General features: G+C 45.3%; 1 protein-coding gene across 2 annotated transcripts in view; it reads left to right on the top strand.

Moving 5' to 3' along the window:
• Positions 1-18888, top strand: part of KMT2C (lysine methyltransferase 2C) — a 1555522-nt gene that overhangs the window by 522797 nt on the left and 1013837 nt on the right. For both annotated transcript variants that reach the window (XM_086941472.1, XM_086941471.1), the window contains exons 19-21: positions 5736-5861; positions 6383-6502; positions 6709-6839. In XM_086941472.1, coding sequence (XP_086797598.1) covers positions 5736-5861; positions 6383-6502; positions 6709-6839 — 377 coding nt within the window. The remainder of the gene's footprint in view (positions 1-5735; positions 5862-6382; positions 6503-6708; positions 6840-18888) is intronic.

Raw genomic sequence — 18888 nt, 5'->3', positions numbered from 1 at the left:
GTGTAGTGTTAGGTCCCAGTCATGGGAGGTCATGCCTTCAAGATTAGCTGGTCATATACCCAGGATAGTACCGGGTCTGCAGGAATAGGGATATCCCAGTGTCCCTTTGTTGTGCCCCAGGACTTCTCACATAATCTCTGAATGACTGAGTAGGACCATCAGATGCGAGTAATGATACTCCCAGGTATTTATTAATTTTCACATCAAGCCTTTTTTCTTTCTATCTTTTCAAAACACATCTGCGTTTGAAGCAAAGATACTGTGCAAGAATAACACCTCACATGGGAATGGATAATAATTGCAGTGGACTTCACATTTAAATAATTATAAGCCATCTGGCTATGGTACACTTCTGATTTGCACCTTGCAAAGTTTTTGGTGAGAAAGAGAGTACTGTTAGTGAGTTTAACATGTAGATCATGTTTTGTGTACAGTGAAAGCATTTTTACAAAGTGAAGAATTTTTTCTGTGTAACAAAAGGCCCAGTTCTTTCTGTGTTTATTAGCTGTACTTTAATGTACGTGGCATGTGAAGCTATAGATAAACATGCTGTGCATGTTTCCGCTATTCAGTGTTGGGCTCGGATGTGTACAACTTGATTTTCTTCTAAATAAGTCTTTTCGGGACATTGTGACTCCACCCTCACTTGGTAGTGCGCATGGGAATCGGCTCCATTGTTAAAAAAATGTTTCTCTGTCATCAGGTTCCAACATGTCGAAGTGAGCACTGGATTGACACACTTGGTGTTCTCGCCGGGCCATCTGATCCTTCCTTGGTAGTTCTTCATATCAATTCTGCTCTTTGTTGGTCTCCACCGTCATGATCCTGTCACTCCGTGTTGGTCAACAGCCTCTCAACTCTTGTGTTTTGAGTCAAGAATGTCCTTTTAATGGAAAGGACTCCATTTCAGTTCTGTGCTACTTGCCACAACAAGAACCAGAGAACTGACCTCCACAAGCTGTGCAACCTTTGCTTGTCTCCTGCTGGGTGTGTCTTCTATTCAATAGCAAGAAAACTCTTTGAAACTGGCATGCACATTGAAGAGTCTCAGCCTCCATGGTGCATAGAAGAAAGGAGGATGCTACCCTGGACATCTACCTTGAGCAAGAGGGGTCGAATGTGGAGCAAGTGAAAGCTCCAGGTGCCAAAATCAAGGCAGCTATTTTGCTCAAAATAATTGACTCCGAGATGGATGTCGAAATAGACTAGTATCCACTAGGCCAACGGCCACCAAAAATCACAGTGAGTACTAGCATCCCTTCTACTCACCAAATGGAAGCACTAGCCCTGAGCTCTTGTGTGCACCATCGCCTTCTGACCATGGTTGACACCTTCATTCCGAGCTGAACCAGATGCCTGTTCCACACTCAGCGCTGAAGTCCTCCTCAAGCATTTACCATCTCTTCAGTGCCAGATTCAAAGGCGCAAGCTCGGCCACCCTCTGACTCGAAAAGGGTGGATCCGACACATACGGATCTGAAACACACTGCCCGAAGCAGCTACCTTTGAGGACTTTGACCTACCGATCCTTCAGCGGCTGCAGGAACATTTCACCGCCAAGCAGCAGCAAATCTCCATCCAGTCGGGCGCTGGTCACATCCACTCACAACCTCCACATTTGCTGAAAGACTCTTCCTCATAAAAGGAAATTGACGTTTGAAGAAGCCCTTAACCCTACTGTGCCTCCAACTCCCAAAAGGCCTTAAGGGCATGACAGGGCTGCACCTCCACTTACTCCTGCTAGACCTTCTCCTCCACTCTCTCCTCCCCTTTCCCCACCCTCTTTCTCTTTTACTGAATGTGGATTCTCTGCAAAACCAAAGCGGTTCCTCAGATTCGTGGGGTGGGTTCAGTCCACGGTTACCCTATGATCCTCATAATTGCCCACTGGCCCATACCCTTAAGTTGATTATGACGCCGAACCTCCAGTGGATACAAACCCAGAATTGTACACTGCAAGACCTTTACCCCAGATGACGCCACCTCTTACCAAGAGATACTTAATAGGGCAGCTACTTTCCATGATGCGGAAATGCATGTGCAACATGAGGAGGATGGCTTTCTCATGGAGACATTCTCCTCCACACAACCCTCCCATAGTACCTTCTCATTCTCAAAGCTGTTCTTAGACCAGTTACCAATATATTTAAGGAGCCAGTTAAAGTAAGGGTAGTTACACCTAGGGTCGATAAGAAATGTAAAGCCTCCCCTAATGACCCTCATACATACGAGGTTAGTTACCGCCTGACTCTTTAGTTGTGCCTACAGCTAGGAAACAAGCTAACACACGGGGCACAGGTTATAATTCCCATCCGTACCAAGAGATCAAGAAAATGAATGCTGGGGCAAAGGAGTGGTAGCACAGGGTGCTTCACATTGGTTAATTGCCAACTCCATTGGATCACTATCCAGGAATGACCAAGCCCATTGGATCACATGGCGGACCTCGTCCATGCGACTAATTCCGGAATAGATACAGGCCCTCTGTGCCAAAGGGGCTGTAGAGTTTGTCCTGCAACAGCACTGTGGAAAAGAGGTATTTTCCTTGTGTTTACTTATCCCCAAAAAGGACTGCTTCCTCAGACCCATCATTGATCTCAGGCCCTTCATCAAATACATTCTGTCGGAGCACTTCCACATGGTGACTCTACAAGATGTCATACCACTAATAAAGAAAGGAGACATCATGATCGCCCTCGATCTGAGTGATGCCTACTTACACATACACCCAGCGCATTGAAGATACCTGCGATTTGTGCTGAGTGGATAACATTACCAGTTCAAAGTACTTCCATTCAGGGTTACCATAGCCCCAATGGTCTTTACCAAATGCCTGGCCTTGGTTGCAGCTCATCTCAGGAGAAGCAGTATGAATGTATTTCCTTACTTGGATGACTGGCTAATGAAGAGCACCACACACCAACAATGCTTAGAGCACACCTAGACCATGATCCAGACCTTACACTGTCTTGGTTTCACCTTCAATCTGGCTAAATCCCACTTCCAACTCCTACAAGTGCGGCCTTTCTTATGGGCCATCCAAAACTCACGAGTGGGAAGGCGTTCTCCAGTCTAGCATGAGTACAAGCCTTCCAAAACGTGCTGCCTAATTTATAGCCAGATCGTCAGGTAACAGAACTGTGATGGATTGCTCGGCATGATGGCATCTTCATAACCATTGTTCCTCATGCCAGACAGCACTTGCGTTTGTTACAGGCGTGCTTAGCAGCACAGTTGTCTCAAGCGCAGTCATCTAGAGGATTTTGTGTTTGTTTTGGAATGCACACATCTGTTCTGATGGAACACAAATAACCTGGTGAATGGGCGGCCCTTCCTGGACCAGTTCCGCAAGAGACCATCATCTCAAACAATTCACCATTATGGGGAGATGGCCGCCTGTGCAGCAAAGCCTCCACATCAACCACTTGGAGCTGCTGGCTATAGAGCTTGCTGTTCATGCATTGTATGCTCTAATACAATACAAGACAAGACAGTCTGATATGCACAGAACACACAACTACCATGGTTTACTTACAAAAATAAAGAAGCACACACTCAATCCAGCTGTCCAGTATGGCCCAGGGCATTTGTCAGTGGATGATACATCACAGAGTACTTCTGATCATTCAGCACATTCCATGGGTGGACAATGATTTGGCAGACCCGCTCAGCGGACAAATCAACAAGTCCACGAGTGGGACCTCCACCCCCAATTTCTACTCCCAACGTTGGGGACTCCCACAAATAAACTTGTTCGCCACCGCAGAAAATGTACAATGCCAAAACTTTGTGGCCAGGCTACAACACTTACAGTCCATGGGCAATGCACTATGGATGAACTGGTCCGGGATATTTGCCTACGCTTTTCCGCCTCTCCCACTCCTACCTTTTGTGATACAGAGGCTGAGAGAGTCTTCCTGGTGGCACCAACCTGGGCATGCCAGCCTTTGCATTCTACATTGCTCAAACTCTCTCTGGTTCCTCACCAGAATCTCCCAAAAAGGGCGGTCCTACTCACACAAAATCACTTCCCTCTGACATCCTAGTCTTCAGCAGCTCAACATGTTGAGGTCACAAAGTTTGGCTGTCTAAACCTCCTGGAGTAATGTAGGTCTATTCTTAAAGAAGCACGCAGGCCCACTACCAGGGCCTGCTACGCAGCTAAATGGAAGTGTTTTGCGCACTACTTTCTTCCTAAATGTACCAATCCTCTCCAAGCATTGGTACAGGAAATTCCCTGTTCCCTGCTCCACCTGCAGAAATCTTGCCTTGCCTAGCCTACACTTCCATTTGATTGCACCTGAAGGCAATAGCTGCCTAACTGCAAAATATGCAATATGTTTCATTGTTTAGCATACCAATCACTAAAGCCTTTATGGAAGGCCTCAAAAGGGATATCCTACCTCAGACGCCTCCTGGGCCTGTATGGAATCTCAATGTAGTCCTTTCAAGGCTCATGGACCCGCCTTTTGAGCCCCTTCACTCCTGTCCATTGCAGTTTTTCTTGTGGAATCTGCCTTTTTTGGTAGCTATCATTTTCCTCAGGCGGGTTAGCGAAATTCACGCTATTACCTTGGAGGAGTCTTTCTGCTAGGTACGTCACAATAGGGTGGTCCTCTGGGCCAATCTGAGATTTCTCCCTAAGGTAGGCTCCAATGTTCCCATTAATCGCACACTCGAGCTCCCAGGCTTTTTCCCACACCCAGAGACTGTGGTGCAGCGTGATTTTCTTACTCAAGATGTCGAGAGCATTAATGTACTAGATTGACAGAATAAAATCCTTCGTAAAGCAGAACAGCGTTTCATGGCATACTCCATTTCACAGAAGGAGCATGCCATTTCCAAGGCAACTGTTGCACGCTATTTGTTCAAATGCATGCAGACTTCTGTTAAAGCTAAAAGAGCCCTGCCTGCACATCCAGACCTCATTCTACTAGTAAGAAGGGGGCTTCTATGGCCTTCTTGGGTAATATACCATTACCTGACCTCTTTAAGGCAGCTACTTGGTCCACCTCTCATATATTTACCAAAGACTACTGCTTGGATATCCTGGCCAGACAACAAGCTAGAGTTGGTCAGGCTATCCTACCTACACTTTTCCAGTCTACTGCAACATCCTCAATCTAAGTCTTTACATCTGTGCACAGCATGCAAATCTATAGCTACATATGCTATGAAAGGAAAATGTTACACATCCTGTTTGTGGCATGTAGTGCTGTAGATTCAAATGCGCCCACCCTCCTCTTTGGTTGCTTGTGGTTGTTGCAGATATTTTCTTTCGCTTTAGTTTTCAGTAATACTTTGCTTTGAATGGTTATCTTTACTGTGTCTCAATGTTCCATCTCCAATCTAGCCCTCCGTGTGGGGGAAATACAATCTAACAATGGAGCTAATGCCCAGGCTCAGTGCAAAAATTGGATAGTCATTAGGTCCCATGACGTGAAAAAATATATTTTGTACACATCCTAGCCAAACACTAGATGGCGGAAGTATGCACCACATGTGAATCTGAAGCACTACATGCCACAAACACGCATTGCAATTTCCATAGTCTGGAATGAGCCTAACTGTGGCAAAATTGTCACTGCTCCTGGTGACTTAGTTGTATAGAAAAATGATAAAGCATAATACTGCTTTTTGGAGGGAGCTCTTTTTTCATTGATAGAATGTAGTCTCTCTTTGAAATATTTGTGCTTAAGATGGCACCCTTTGAGATTTCAAATAATATTTTTCAGAAGGTGAACTAATGGATTGTGATGTAAAATCAGACTCCAGTCCAGAACGGGAATGTGCAGACGATGACATTAAAGGGATTGAAATAGATTGTATCAAAAAGAAAAAAAGAAAGCCATATAGACCTGGTAGGTGATGTTTATATACACACACAAAGCATTCCTAATAAATGTTTATGAAGAACAATGGGCACTTGGTATTAGTTGAAACATTTGATGTTGCTTTTTTAAAATTTTTAAATAAAAATTATTTCTGGAAACATTAAAATTTACTGCTCAGATATCATTGTTTTCTTCTCAATCCAAAGATCGTAGGTGGTAATGGTGAAGGCTTATTGCAAGTATGAAAACTTACAGAAATGTGAGCTCTGCCTACATTGTTTGCAGAATGTTTATATATGTGATAGTATAGTGAATGTAATATTATAAAGCCAAATACATGTTCAATCCTCAAAATCTATATATGTTTTGAAGTCCGCCGAGGATAGCGGAGTTGATACATAATTCCATCAACTTCTGCAGTAAAGAATTTAAATAGATTCTCGTAAGATTTATCATACATAACTTTTCTTTGATATTCCCCTTTATCAAAAGTGAGTAACAGAGTTTTCAGCCTTTTAATATAGAAATTTGTGGCTCACCCTTTTTAGGCATTGGTGGATTTATGATTCGTCAAAGAAGCCGTACTGGTCAAGGAAAGGCAAAGCGGTCACTGTCCAGAAAGGATTCCTCTGGTTCCATTTCTGAGCAAAGATTTGGCATGGAAGATGGTAATGAGAGAGTATTTTAAGAAATGTACTTTTTTCACAAAGTTTAAGGAGATATTCAATTCTGCACGTGTTTTAAATGTTATTTACAATACGAAGAGCCCTATTAGGAATACTTTTTTTGTTGAGGCATATAAAATGTACGCAATTATAAACATTGTTTTGTTTTAAGAAATTAACATTTTGATATCATGTATACATTGCTGAAGGCTGGAGCGAACAACTGCCTGGCACTCCTATCGATGAATGCATTCCTGGACCTGACAGTACTGAGAAAATGAAGAAACGCTACAGGAAAAAGAAAAATAAACTGGAAGAAACATTCCCATCCTACTTGCAGGTAATTCATTATAATTAAAACATAAACATAAATGAGTTCGTAATTTTCTTTTATTTTTTATAACCTTAGGCATGTTATGAAATGCTAAAATTAGTTTCCTCTCCATAGTATCTCTTGATTTGATTACAAAGTGTACACTCTGAGCAAAGAGTCATAAAGATATGTTCGAGGCATGTGGGCTGCTGAATTCATATCTGTGCATAGATCGCCGCCTAGTGTTGGGTCCGGATGATTGCACATTGTTGTCCTGGAAGAATCTTCGAAGTATCACGAGGTAGGTGGCTCCTCCCTTGGACTACAGTGCGCATGGGCATCCTCTCCATGCTCAGATTGTTTTTTTCCGCCATTGGGTTTGGATGTACTTTCCAGCACTCCAAGTTCGGAATCAAGAAAACTTTTCAAAAGGCCAAAAGGCCTTCGGTTTCGTCGGTATTGTTTGCGATCAGTACCGATAACCTTCTTTAACATAGCTTTGCACTCCAGTAGTCGAATCTGGCCGTTAGGCCTTCTCGACAACACGTGGACCGACGGTCGATGGAACGAAGCCCATTCAAGTACTGCCCGCAGTGCAACTCGAAGTTCCGGCACACCGATAAACATCCAGTGTGCAGCAAATGCTTGTCTCCAGATCACAATGAAGACAATTTCCTAGCTTGTGCCCAGTTCCGGTCCAAAAAGACTATCCGGAATCGACAGGCGGCAAGGCAAGAAATGCAGAGGTCGGCACCAGAGCCCGAGAATATCTTCGATAACGAGGAAGAACTGGTTGAAGCCGAAGACTCTGATCAAGAGGAAGATCAATTCTCCGAGCACGACTCTGAATATTACATCGACGACGAAGAAATCGTCGATGCCGAAGAATATGACCAAGACATCGTAGCTGTCGAAGACGACTCCGATGACGACGAGGGGCGAACCAGGAGTACACCGCCCCATACAGACAATACACCTATATCAGAGACTCAGGTCGAGGCATCGCCAACAGGCCTTAGCCAAGATCAAGATACTGGTTCTACAGCCCCGCCATACTGCCCGGCTAAGAACATACAAAAAGAGTCTTCTGAGACACGTATTCCAAGGCCAGGTCCATCGAAACCGAAACTCATCGACACGTCAGTCTTCGGACCGAACGTCGTCGAACCGAAGGTGATAAAGCCAAAGGGCACTGACCCGAAGGCCACCGTTCCATCAACACCTTCGAAGCCAAAGGCCGTCGAATTGACCTCATAGCCAAAGCCCGTCGACTCAAGCAAATCGGGTTCGACGGTCGAAAAAAGAAAGAAGGCTGTCGACGAAGGCAAAAGGGCTACGCCCAAGGCTGTCGTCAAACCGAAACCTAAAGGAGACCACACAAGATCGGTCGAATCGAAGACCATCGATCCAAAAAGGAGCATCGAGCCAAAACAGCAGGCTCCGAAGACACCTCTAACACCTAAACAGGTTACCGAACCAACAAAACCGCTCGGTCCGAAAACTGTGGTGAAACCTGTAAAAGACGTCAGACCGACAAAACCTGTCGACAACCCTTAAAAACCGATCCAGGCACCGAAAGCGGTCGAACCGAGTAAAGGCATCGAACCGAAAAAGAACAAACCAAAAACTATGGCGCCAAGGCAAAAAACTGTGGAAGAGGAGATCCATCCAGACCCATCCACAGAAGATCAGTCAAAACTTTATATTGAGCCAAATACTGGGAAAGTGACTGTTTATACAAGGAAGAAAAGACCAGTGCCAACTGAAGGCTTTTCTAAAATTCCACTTAAAAGAAGATACTGTGCTACCTCTCCTATCCTTTTCCAACCTATCTCTCCAGCTATGCCTGCTACTCCATACACACCACACTCACCTGCATGCTCTGACTACAACCAGATGAAGATCAGGATGCAGATGGGGGTTTTGGAGATATACAAAACCCAAATGTAGACCCAATACACAACCATGGGGGGGATGGAGGTGAGCCAGACAATGAGGGGGCTTTACCCATTACAGACCCTACTGTATATCCAGCTAAGCCATCACCCACAGAAGACACAGTGGCTTTTAACTCCTTAATAGACAGAGCTGCAAGCTACCATAATGTAGACATGCATTCTGATGCCATAGAAGAGGACTTTCTATTTGACACGCTGGCAACATCAGAAAGAAGTGTCAAAACACTACCCATGTTAAAGGGCGTCCTAAAGCACGCAAATGACATCTTCAAAGACACTGCTAGGGCACGTGTCATAAACCCTAGAATAGAGAAGAAGTATAGGGCTGCACCAGTAGACCCTACATACATCAGGGGACAACTGCCTTTAGACTCATTGGTGGTATCCAACGCACGAAAGTGTGCAAATTGACAAACGACTGGAGAGGCTCCTCCTCCCGACAAGGAGTCTAAAATCTTAAAAGCATCAGGCAAGAGAGTAGCAGCTCAGCAGCAAACTCATAGAGAATAGCCAATACACAGGCCTTGCTGGCCAGATATGACAGGGCACACTATGATACTTTAGAGGGACTTCTCCAACATTTACCCGAGCCTTACAAAGAGCAGGCAGATTAACTTATACAGGAGGGAAAGCTCATCACCAATGCCTCCATTAAGTGTGCTCCAGACGTGGCAGATACAGCTGCCAGATCTATTAACACAAGCGTACTGCTTAGAAGGCACGCATGGCTTCGCATATCTGGATTCAAAAATGAAGTACAGGCCACAATTCTTAACCAGCCTATCAATCCAGATTTTTTGTTTGGTCCAGCAGTTGATTCAATTCTGGACAAAATGAAAAAGGACAACGAAACGGCAAAGTCCATGGGAGCCCTTCAGTCCCAACAACACAGAGGCTCCTTTCGTCCAAGTTATAGAGGAATGGCGCGAGGTAACACATCGCAGCAATCCTCCACTTACAAAACTAATACGCAATCCACATACAATAAAAACACGAACAGGGGTGGATACAGAGGAAATAACACAAAGGTCGTGGAGGCAATGCCAATAGATCCTCCACTAACACCAAACAGTGACTACCCCCAGACCATATAACACCAGTAGGGGGAAGACTGCAACAGTTCTTGCCAGTCTGGTTAAACATCACTACAGACAGGTGGGTAAGGCAAATTATCCAACATGGCTATTGCCTAGAACTCACGTCAACACCACCCAACATACCACCCATGCACCGTCCAATGTCGCAGGAACATATAACATTACTGCAGCAAGAGGTCATCAGTATGCTACAAAAGGGGGCCATAGAACCAGTCCCACTCCAACATCAAGGAACAGGAGTATACTCACTATACTTCCTCATTCCGAAAAAGGACGGTTCTCTCAGACCGATATTAGACCTCAGGCCCCTCAACATGTACATTCTGTCAGAGCACTTTCATATGCTCACTCTCCAACAAGTCTTACCGCTGCTTCGCCAGGGAGACTTCCTAGCAACTCTAGACCTCAAAGACGCATACTTTCATATACCAATACACCCTGATCACAGAAAGTATCTAAGGTTTACTATTCAAGGACAGCACTACCAGTTCAAAGTCCTACCATTCGGTGTAACAACAGCTCATCGGGTGTTCACCAAATGCCTAGCAACAGTGGCGGCACATCTCAGTAGACAACACATCCATGTGTACCCATATCTGGACGATTGGCTAATACACGCGCCATCAGCCCAGCAATGTGCCAGCCACATGTCAAAGACCCTTCATCTCCTGCACAACCTAGGCTTCTCGCTAAACTACCCGAAGTCGCACCTGCAACCCTCCCACGTCCAACAGTACCTGGGAGCAACAATAGATACACTAGCAGCAAAGGCATATCCAAACGCAGCACGGATAAACGGAATGCAAACGTTAATCCAAAGGTTCAGACCCCAACTCTCATTACCAGCTCGTGTGTTAATGCAACTCATAGGCATGATGGCATCATGCATATTCATAGTCCCTCATGCCAGGTTACACATGCGTCCGCTTCAGGAGTACCTAGCAAGGCAGTGGAACCAGGCTCAAGGGCAATTACAGGACCTAGTGTTGGTGACCAGTCGAGCATACAACTCTCTGCATTGGTGGAATCCACAAAACCTTTGCAAAGGATGACTGTTCCAAGAGCCTGTCCCACAAATAGTGATGACAACGGACGCATCCCTGCTAGGCTGGGGAGCCCATGTTCTGCATTACACAGTTCAGGGACTATGGACTATACAACCGAAAATAAAATGCACATCAACCTGCTGGAGTTGACGGCAGTCTTTCTAGCCCTAAAAGCATTCAGAAAACACTTATGCAACAAGACTGTGTTGATCCGGACGGACAACATGACAGCTATGTATAACATTAAAAAACAAAGAGGAACACACTCCCCACAGCTGTCGCACCTAGCTCAAAGCATGTGGAAATGGGCCATTCAGAGGATAATGTTTCTCATGGCAGAACACCTACCAGGCAAGGACAATCAAATAGCCGACCTGCTCAGCAGGCACAGTCAGCAGATGCACGAATGGGAGATTCACCCCAATGTGCTCCAACCATTCTGCCGGCAGTGGGGACATCCGGAGATAGATCTGTTTGCCACAAGCGAAAACATAAAATGCCGGTACTTTGCCGCCAGGTTCCCACATCCGCAGTCGCAAGGCAATATAATATGGATGAACTGGTCAGGCAAATTTGCGTACGCTTTCCCCCCCATCTCCATTAATACCGCTAGTGGCATGCAAAATGCGCCAACATTCACTGACGCTAATCCTAGTTTGCTGCCACATGGGCGAGGCAACCATGGTACACGACGTTCCTAGAACTGTCAGTGGTGCCTCATCAAAGATTGCGACTAACACCCAGTCTTCTAACTCAGAGCCATGGCGAAATCCAACACCCAGACCCGCAACAGCTGAACCTGGCGATCTGGCTCCTGAAATCCTAGAGTTTGGATACTTAAACTTGCATCCAGACTGCATGAATATTATCAAAGAGGAAAGAAGACCCACTAAGAGAACATGTTATGCAGCTAAGTGGAAACGCTTTGTCATTTACTGCAGTTACAACGTCATAAACCCATTAGACGCTTCAACACAAAACATCATTTGCTATCTCTTGCACCTACAACGTTGCAAATTGGCCTACTCATCCATCAGGATACATCTAGCTGCGTTAGCAGCATATCTCCAAAACAGGCAACACCTTTCACTATTTAGAGTGCCAGCAATTAAAGCATTTATGGAGGGACTTAAACAAGTAATTCCCCCAAGGCACCCACCTTCACCAGTCTGGAATCTAAGCATCGTTTTAACCAGACTTATGGGACCACCTTTTGAACCACTACGCTCATGCGAACTACAATTTCTTACTTGGAAGGTGGCTTTACTTATTGCCATTACTTCACTTGGAAGAGTTAGTGAGCTGCAAGCCCTAACTATTCAAGAGCCATTCATTCAAGTACATGCAAATAGAGTAGTTCTCAGAACAAACCCTAAATTCATGCCAAAAGTGGTATCCCATTTTCATATAAATCAAACAATAGACCTGCCAGTGTTCTTTCAAAACCCACAAACAGTTGCTGAAAGGGCCTTGCATACTCTAGATGTCAAAAGAGCTCTGCTTTACTATATAGATAGAACTAAGGCATTTCAAAAGACAAAACAGTTGTTTGTTGCTTTCTCACCACAACACAAAGGCAACCCTATTTCAAAATCAGGTATAGCCAGATGGATCGTTAAGTGAATTCAGATATGTTACTTAAAGGCAAAACGCACCTTAACAGTTCCCCCTAGGGCGCATTCTACATGCAAACTAGGGGCATCCATGGCTTTCCTAGGAAATATTCCTTTACACGAAATTTGTAGAGCAGCCACATGGACAACCATACATACATTTACAAAACACTACTGTGTAGATGTACACTCCAAACAGCAAGCTGCTGTAGGACAGGCTGTTCTCAAAACTCTTTTTCAGACTGCTGCAGCTGGCACAGGCAGCCACCGCTAGGGGAGATACTGCTATACATTCTATGCACAGATATGAATTCAGCAGCCCACATGCCTCAAAAGGAATTTGCTACTTACCAGTATGCATCTGTTCTTGGCATGTAGGGCTGCAGACATTCATATCGCCAACCCGCCTCCCCGGTGCCTGTCGCAGCTGTAGCATTCACTCTTTGCATGGACATCTCTTACTGTACTATACTCCATCTCTGCCACAAAGGCGATAAACAAACTGAGCATGGAGAGGATGCCCATGCGCACTGTAGTCCAAGGGAGGAGCCACCTATCTCGTGATACTTCAAAGACTCTTCCAGGACAACAATGTGCAATCATCCGGACCCAACACTAGGCGGCGATCTATGCACAGATATGAATATCAGCAGCCCTAAATGCCAAGAACAGATGCATATTGGTAAGTAGCATATTTCTTATTCTTTTTTTTATGGCGTGGTTGGTTCGAAAACATTTTTGTTTCATTGTGTTGGCCATAAGAGTAATTACATTCTACTATGACAATGATCCTTAGTAACACCTGCATACTTTGAAACCATGTTTAGATTTAAATTTCCCATCATGTAGTTAAGGGTGAGATCACACAGCAAAATTGCTGGTGTAGAGGAAATAGCCCAGTTTTTAACTCATCACCAAATAGTCAACAGCTTTTTTATACTCTGAATCACATTACAGCACAGGTATTCCATATTCCTATGGAAACACAAGATAGGGAGACAGATTTCCAAAATACTTCAGCAGCTTCCTAGCGGCAGTCACAACATAGTCATGCTAAAAGACAAAGAATTAAAGTGTTTAATGTATCCACTAAGAGAAAAACAAGCCATGCCATAGCTAATTGGTCTCGTCTTTGGGACCTTAGAAGTGTTTAGCCATGCAGCCTATTATCCTGAGTGGTTCAGTTATAGCTTAATTTCTGAACATGTGTAAGGTTTTATCAAGCCGAAATTTGAATGTGTGGAAGCTCACAGCCTTGGGAGCAGTGGTGTAGGGACAGCCAAGGGAAGCTTGCAGAAGTGAGGAATGTGTGGAAGCATGTGTCATTGGGAGCAGTGTTGCGTAGCTTGCAGTGGTGTAGGGACATCCGAGGGAAGATTACATCAGTGACCCATGTACACTGGGGCATTTGCCTTTTCGCTACATTTCTACTAATTTACAAAATAAGCAGTGTGGGGACTGTTGGTAGGGGCAGCTGGGAGCACCACATAAGCGATGTGCTTGGTGGCTGTGATTCGGGTGCCATGCTAAGTGCTCCAAAAAGCATAAGCGTGTTCAAATTAAAAGAACGTTGCGCGAGGCACATACGTGCCACAACAAACACTTGAGCAGTGCTCGATTACACTGTAGCGTGGCGGCCATGAATCGATGGCCACACTAAGTGAAAAGTGCTAGTTGTCAATGTAAAAATATAAATAGTTCCAAAGACAGCACATACAGTAGCAACAAGTGGAAGAAGATGAGACCTGGTGGCAATCTATGTCAGACAACAATTGAAAAAAAGGTAGACTAGCAAGAACCATTGTCCAATTAGAAGCAACGTTTTTTACAGGACACTGACAAAAGCTCACAGTTACCAAAGCGATAAAGTTTGATTGCCTAAGAGTGCAGCATGCAGCCCACTGGCGGATTATGAAGGCAAGAAGCTGCAAGCACCTAGAAAAGGGGCAACTACCACAACAGCTTCTAAGCTAGTGGAATGAGAGAGGAAATTATTAATCATCTCAGTGAATCAACAAAGACGAGGTACAAGCCTCCAGCTATACGGCAGGAGGATCAGAACATTTTTAAATACTAGTATCTATACATCCTAACATCAGCCAAGCCAAGTATATGGCTACCAAAAACTGTGCAAAGTTGAAATACCTGCCTTCGCAATTTTGTTTCCGCTCAAATCTACAGGCATAAATATATGTGCACCCTTCTAAGAAAAATACTTTATGGAAACCAAAGACACTGCCCTGGAAAAAGTGATAATAGAAGCAGGCATAGCCTTGTTCATTTGAGCTTCGTATTTCAAGGGTACCTTTTCACAAGGTGATCGGCCCTGCAAGGATCCACTATGAAACAAAAGTAGCTCTTTCTTAGCCAGGGAGGATGGGAAAAATTGCACCCAAAGATTGTGGTCAGGATGGCTAGGTGGGGGCAAACATCAAGGTTCCGTTAGCGGCTCGAGATCAGGCATCTCTTGTAAGGGGCGCAGGTGTAGTCTGGTGTGCAGTACTATTGCAATGGATGCAGCTGTTATTTGCAATAGACTCATTACTGTCCTTACTGTGGGAGAATGTTGGTTCTGAAAATGAAGCAGCAACTTAAGGGAATGCCATTACCCTCTCTTTATTAGGGTAGGCTTGACCCATGTTGAGGGTTAAACCCAGAAAAGGCTGAACCTTCTGGGATTGGAGGTGGGGCTTTTTGACACTGATTTTGAAACCTTGCCTGTCCATCAGAGACTCTACAGTCTGACTGTATGCTAGGCATTGGCTTTTGCTACTTTTCAGCCAATAAGTAAGGAAAGACATGAATGGCATTTCTACTCAGGCACTACCACCAGAAATTTGATAATCTGTGTCAAGGTCCTAGTGATGGCAGAGGAAAACTTTTTCAACTGATAGTGTTGTCAACCTAGGATGAAGTGCAAGTTAGTTGTGGACCGGATGTATGGGGATTTGGAAGAACGCGTTCTTTATGTTGACAACTGCCATGATGTTCCCTTTTTGAAATAGCTGGATCATCGGGATGAAAGCCACAGGATACTAGAAGTGCTCTGACAGGTTGTAGTGGTTTGGTGACTGACATCTAGGATCAGCTGCAAAGCCTTGTTCTTATGAAGTACAGGGGTAGACTCCTTCAACTGTGCTATTGTGGGGAACCTGCTTGAAGGTACCTTTGGATGTAAGTGCCTGTACTTCCCTAGTTTAGCATTTGCTGATGGATATGGCTGAGGATGTGGTGTTGAGGTGGAATGTTTACTAACATAGTGTGTAACTCCAGCCAGTACCCCTCAATGACACATACCTGTGCTCATCCATGTCTCAGAGGTTATTTCCTACTGTTGAGGTAGAAAGAAGCATGTGCATCCCGACATGTTTTGAATTGACGGAGTTCACAGCAAGGAAGTCAATAAGAGACAGAGGCACCCCAGCTGGAGCCACCTAGCACCTTGTCTCTGTGCCTTCCATGGTATCCACTCCTGCCATGGGACCTTGGTGCTTGTGGATACTGAAGGGGTATTGGTGGAGATACCCTTTCCTCTTTATTCCTCTTCTGGATTTGTGCTTGCAAACCTCAGAGGTAGGTGCTGAGATCTGGAAGGTGCCCATCAACTTGGCAGTCTTTGCAGCATACTTTATCTTTTCTATCATTGAATCAACCTGAGAGCTGAACAGAAGATTGCCTTTCAGTTGGTACATTGAAGAGATGCTGCTGCACCTGAAGCGGGAGACCCTCAGCCAGGCTTGACATCTTAGTAGAAGGCTGGCCTTCATTTCATGCGAGGCAGCATCAGCCAAGTCCAATGCACACCAAGAAGTTATCTTGACTTGTGCCACCAGTTTGACTAACTCCTAATTCTCCAAGGGACGATGGGCGTACTGGGAGAGTAGTCCGAACAAAATGACAATTCACCATGGTGTGGATGCCCACATGCTTGCCAGCCATGTACATCCGCTTGCTCTCCTTTATCTGGGGCAGTAGCATCCAACATGTTTTGGGCCGGATCTTTTTTCCTGCGGTATGCCCTACTAGTGAGAGGGGCACAACCTGGCCTATGATGTACACCGGGTCACAGAGGTCCACCTCACACTTTTGTTTTCAAACAGGTAGGGAGGCACAACTGTTGCCTTGACTAAGTCCTTGAAGGTCTCTATCCAGGTCTTGAGTGGGCTGGGGAGTATTAGGAGGTATTGATCTGACCTTTTCAGTCTTGGACACAGTTTCCACTATGAATTTGACCTTGTCCTGCATCACTTGAAGTTTGGTGGTGTGGTACTTAGCCGCGCTTTGTATAACCATTGGAACACAGTGATGTGGTCTGGAGGAGAAGCCTCAATTAAGTAGGGGTTTAGGTCTTGGTCGTCCAAAGTGTCTGCCTGACGGGCTTCCGAGAGGTAATCTCCCTCCTAGGCGCTACTGTCTTGTAATATGGTTGTATGTTCAGCCACACGAATTATGCAAGGGGCAGCCTTGTGCTCCCCAGGCAGTGTCTGGTTTCTTTGAAACCTCCCTGCTACAATCCACTATCTCCTGTCTGGGGTGGTTTGACACCGCCCTGCGACAGGAAACCCTTTGTCCAGGCCACCATTTGCTGAGTTTCGGTCAGCAGCAGGAGGCCAGACCCGTGTCTGTGGCAGAGGCATCCATTTTGTGGATCTGAGGCTCATTTTAAATCAACCGCGTTTCAGTAAAGTAACAGGTCTTATCCCTCTAGAAGGGTGGAATGCTACCCCCGTCGCCAGAACTGGCGAGGGGGTAGTATTCCAATTCGTATGACACCTTACACGACATGTTTTGATAAAGCCAAACCAAAGTTGCTATATAACCGCGAGGATTATAAGGCGCTTAAGAGTATATGGTATGGCATTATCCCGGATTAGCCTAGGGAGTTGTTCCCGACAGCTGCAGACAGGCTCAGCTCATGCCAGAGCTCCATCTCACATAAAACCACGCACTCTGCCTCCAGGATTGATGAGGCCTTCCATAGGAGTGACTCACAGGTTTATATGTGTCCAGATATAGGTTTAGATATAGGTATACTATATCTAAGCAAGGGGTGATTACACCCACTTGCCCCAGCTGAGGGATCAGCCAGTTGTGTCAATTTAAGAACCAGCCAGGGGTGGCAAAAGCTATGCTTCAGCCCCTGGTAGGCCTTGGTGGCACCTATGCCCTGAGCACCTATAGTGCATGGTACAGGGGCTGACAAGGAGTCCATTTCCAATTGTGGTATGTACCTATAGCACATGTATTATAAATTTAGAGAGAGAACAGCAGGCTGGGGGTCTGATTAGCAGGCCCACAGCCTCAGTAAGTCGAAAACCAGTGAAGCAAAAAGCAAAAATTGGGGTGACCATAGGATAGCAGACCCTACTCTCCTACATAACCCCCCCCCAAACGCAGGGACATTAAACTTAACCTTGACCAGATAAGTCTTCATGTTCTAAGTGGAAGTACCTGGAGAGACCATCTGCATTACCATGGTCAGTCCCTGGGCGGTGCTCCACTGTAAAGTCCATCCCCTGTAGGGAAATGGACCACCTGAGCAGTTTGGGATTTTCACCCTTCATCTGATTTAGCCACAAGAGGGGCTTATGGTCTGTCTGAATTAGGAAGTGAGTACCAAACAAGTATGCCCTCAACTTCTTCAGGGCCCAAACCACAGCAAAGGCCTCCTTCTCAATAGCTGACCAACGTTTCTCCCTGGGGGTCAGCCTTCTGCTAATAAAAGCAATGGGCTGGTCTTGACCATCTTGATTAAGTTGTGAAAGCACAGCTCCCACCCCCAACTCAGAAGCATCTGTCTGTACAATGAACTGTTTGGAGTAGTCAGGACTCTTCAGGATAGGTGCAGAGCACATGGCCTTCTTCAGGTCATCAAATGCCTTTTGACAGCTAACTGTCCACTGAACCTTTTTGGGCATCTTCTTGGATGTCAAGTCATTCAATGGTGTCACAATGGACCCATAGTGCTTTACAAATTTTCTGTAATACCCAGTCAGGCCCAAGAAGGCTCTGACTTGTGTCTGGGTAGTTGGAGGAGCCCAGTCCTGTATGGTCGGGATCTTGCTCTCCAGTGGTTGAACTTGACCCCCACCTACTAGGTGGCCCAAGTACACAACCTTGCTCTGCCCTATCTGGCACTTGGTTGCCTTGATAGTCAGGCCTGCCTTTTGCAGGGCCTCCAGAACCTTCTTCAGGTGGATCAGGTGATCCTCCCAGGTGGAGCTAAAGACAGCAATATCATCTAGATATGCTGCACAAAAGTCATCCAACCCAGCAAGGACTTGATTCACCAACCTTTGGAAGGTGGCAGGTGCATTCTTCAAACCAAAGGGCATTACCACAAATTGATAATGTCCACTAGG

This window comes from Lissotriton vulgaris, chromosome 10, assembly GCF_964263255.1.
Source record: "Lissotriton vulgaris chromosome 10, aLisVul1.2, whole genome shotgun sequence".
In the NCBI taxonomy this organism is placed as follows: domain Eukaryota; kingdom Metazoa; phylum Chordata; class Amphibia; order Caudata; family Salamandridae; genus Lissotriton; species Lissotriton vulgaris.
The sequence above is the reverse complement of the archived record's forward strand: the minus strand, read 5'-3'. Positions and strand labels throughout refer to the sequence as shown.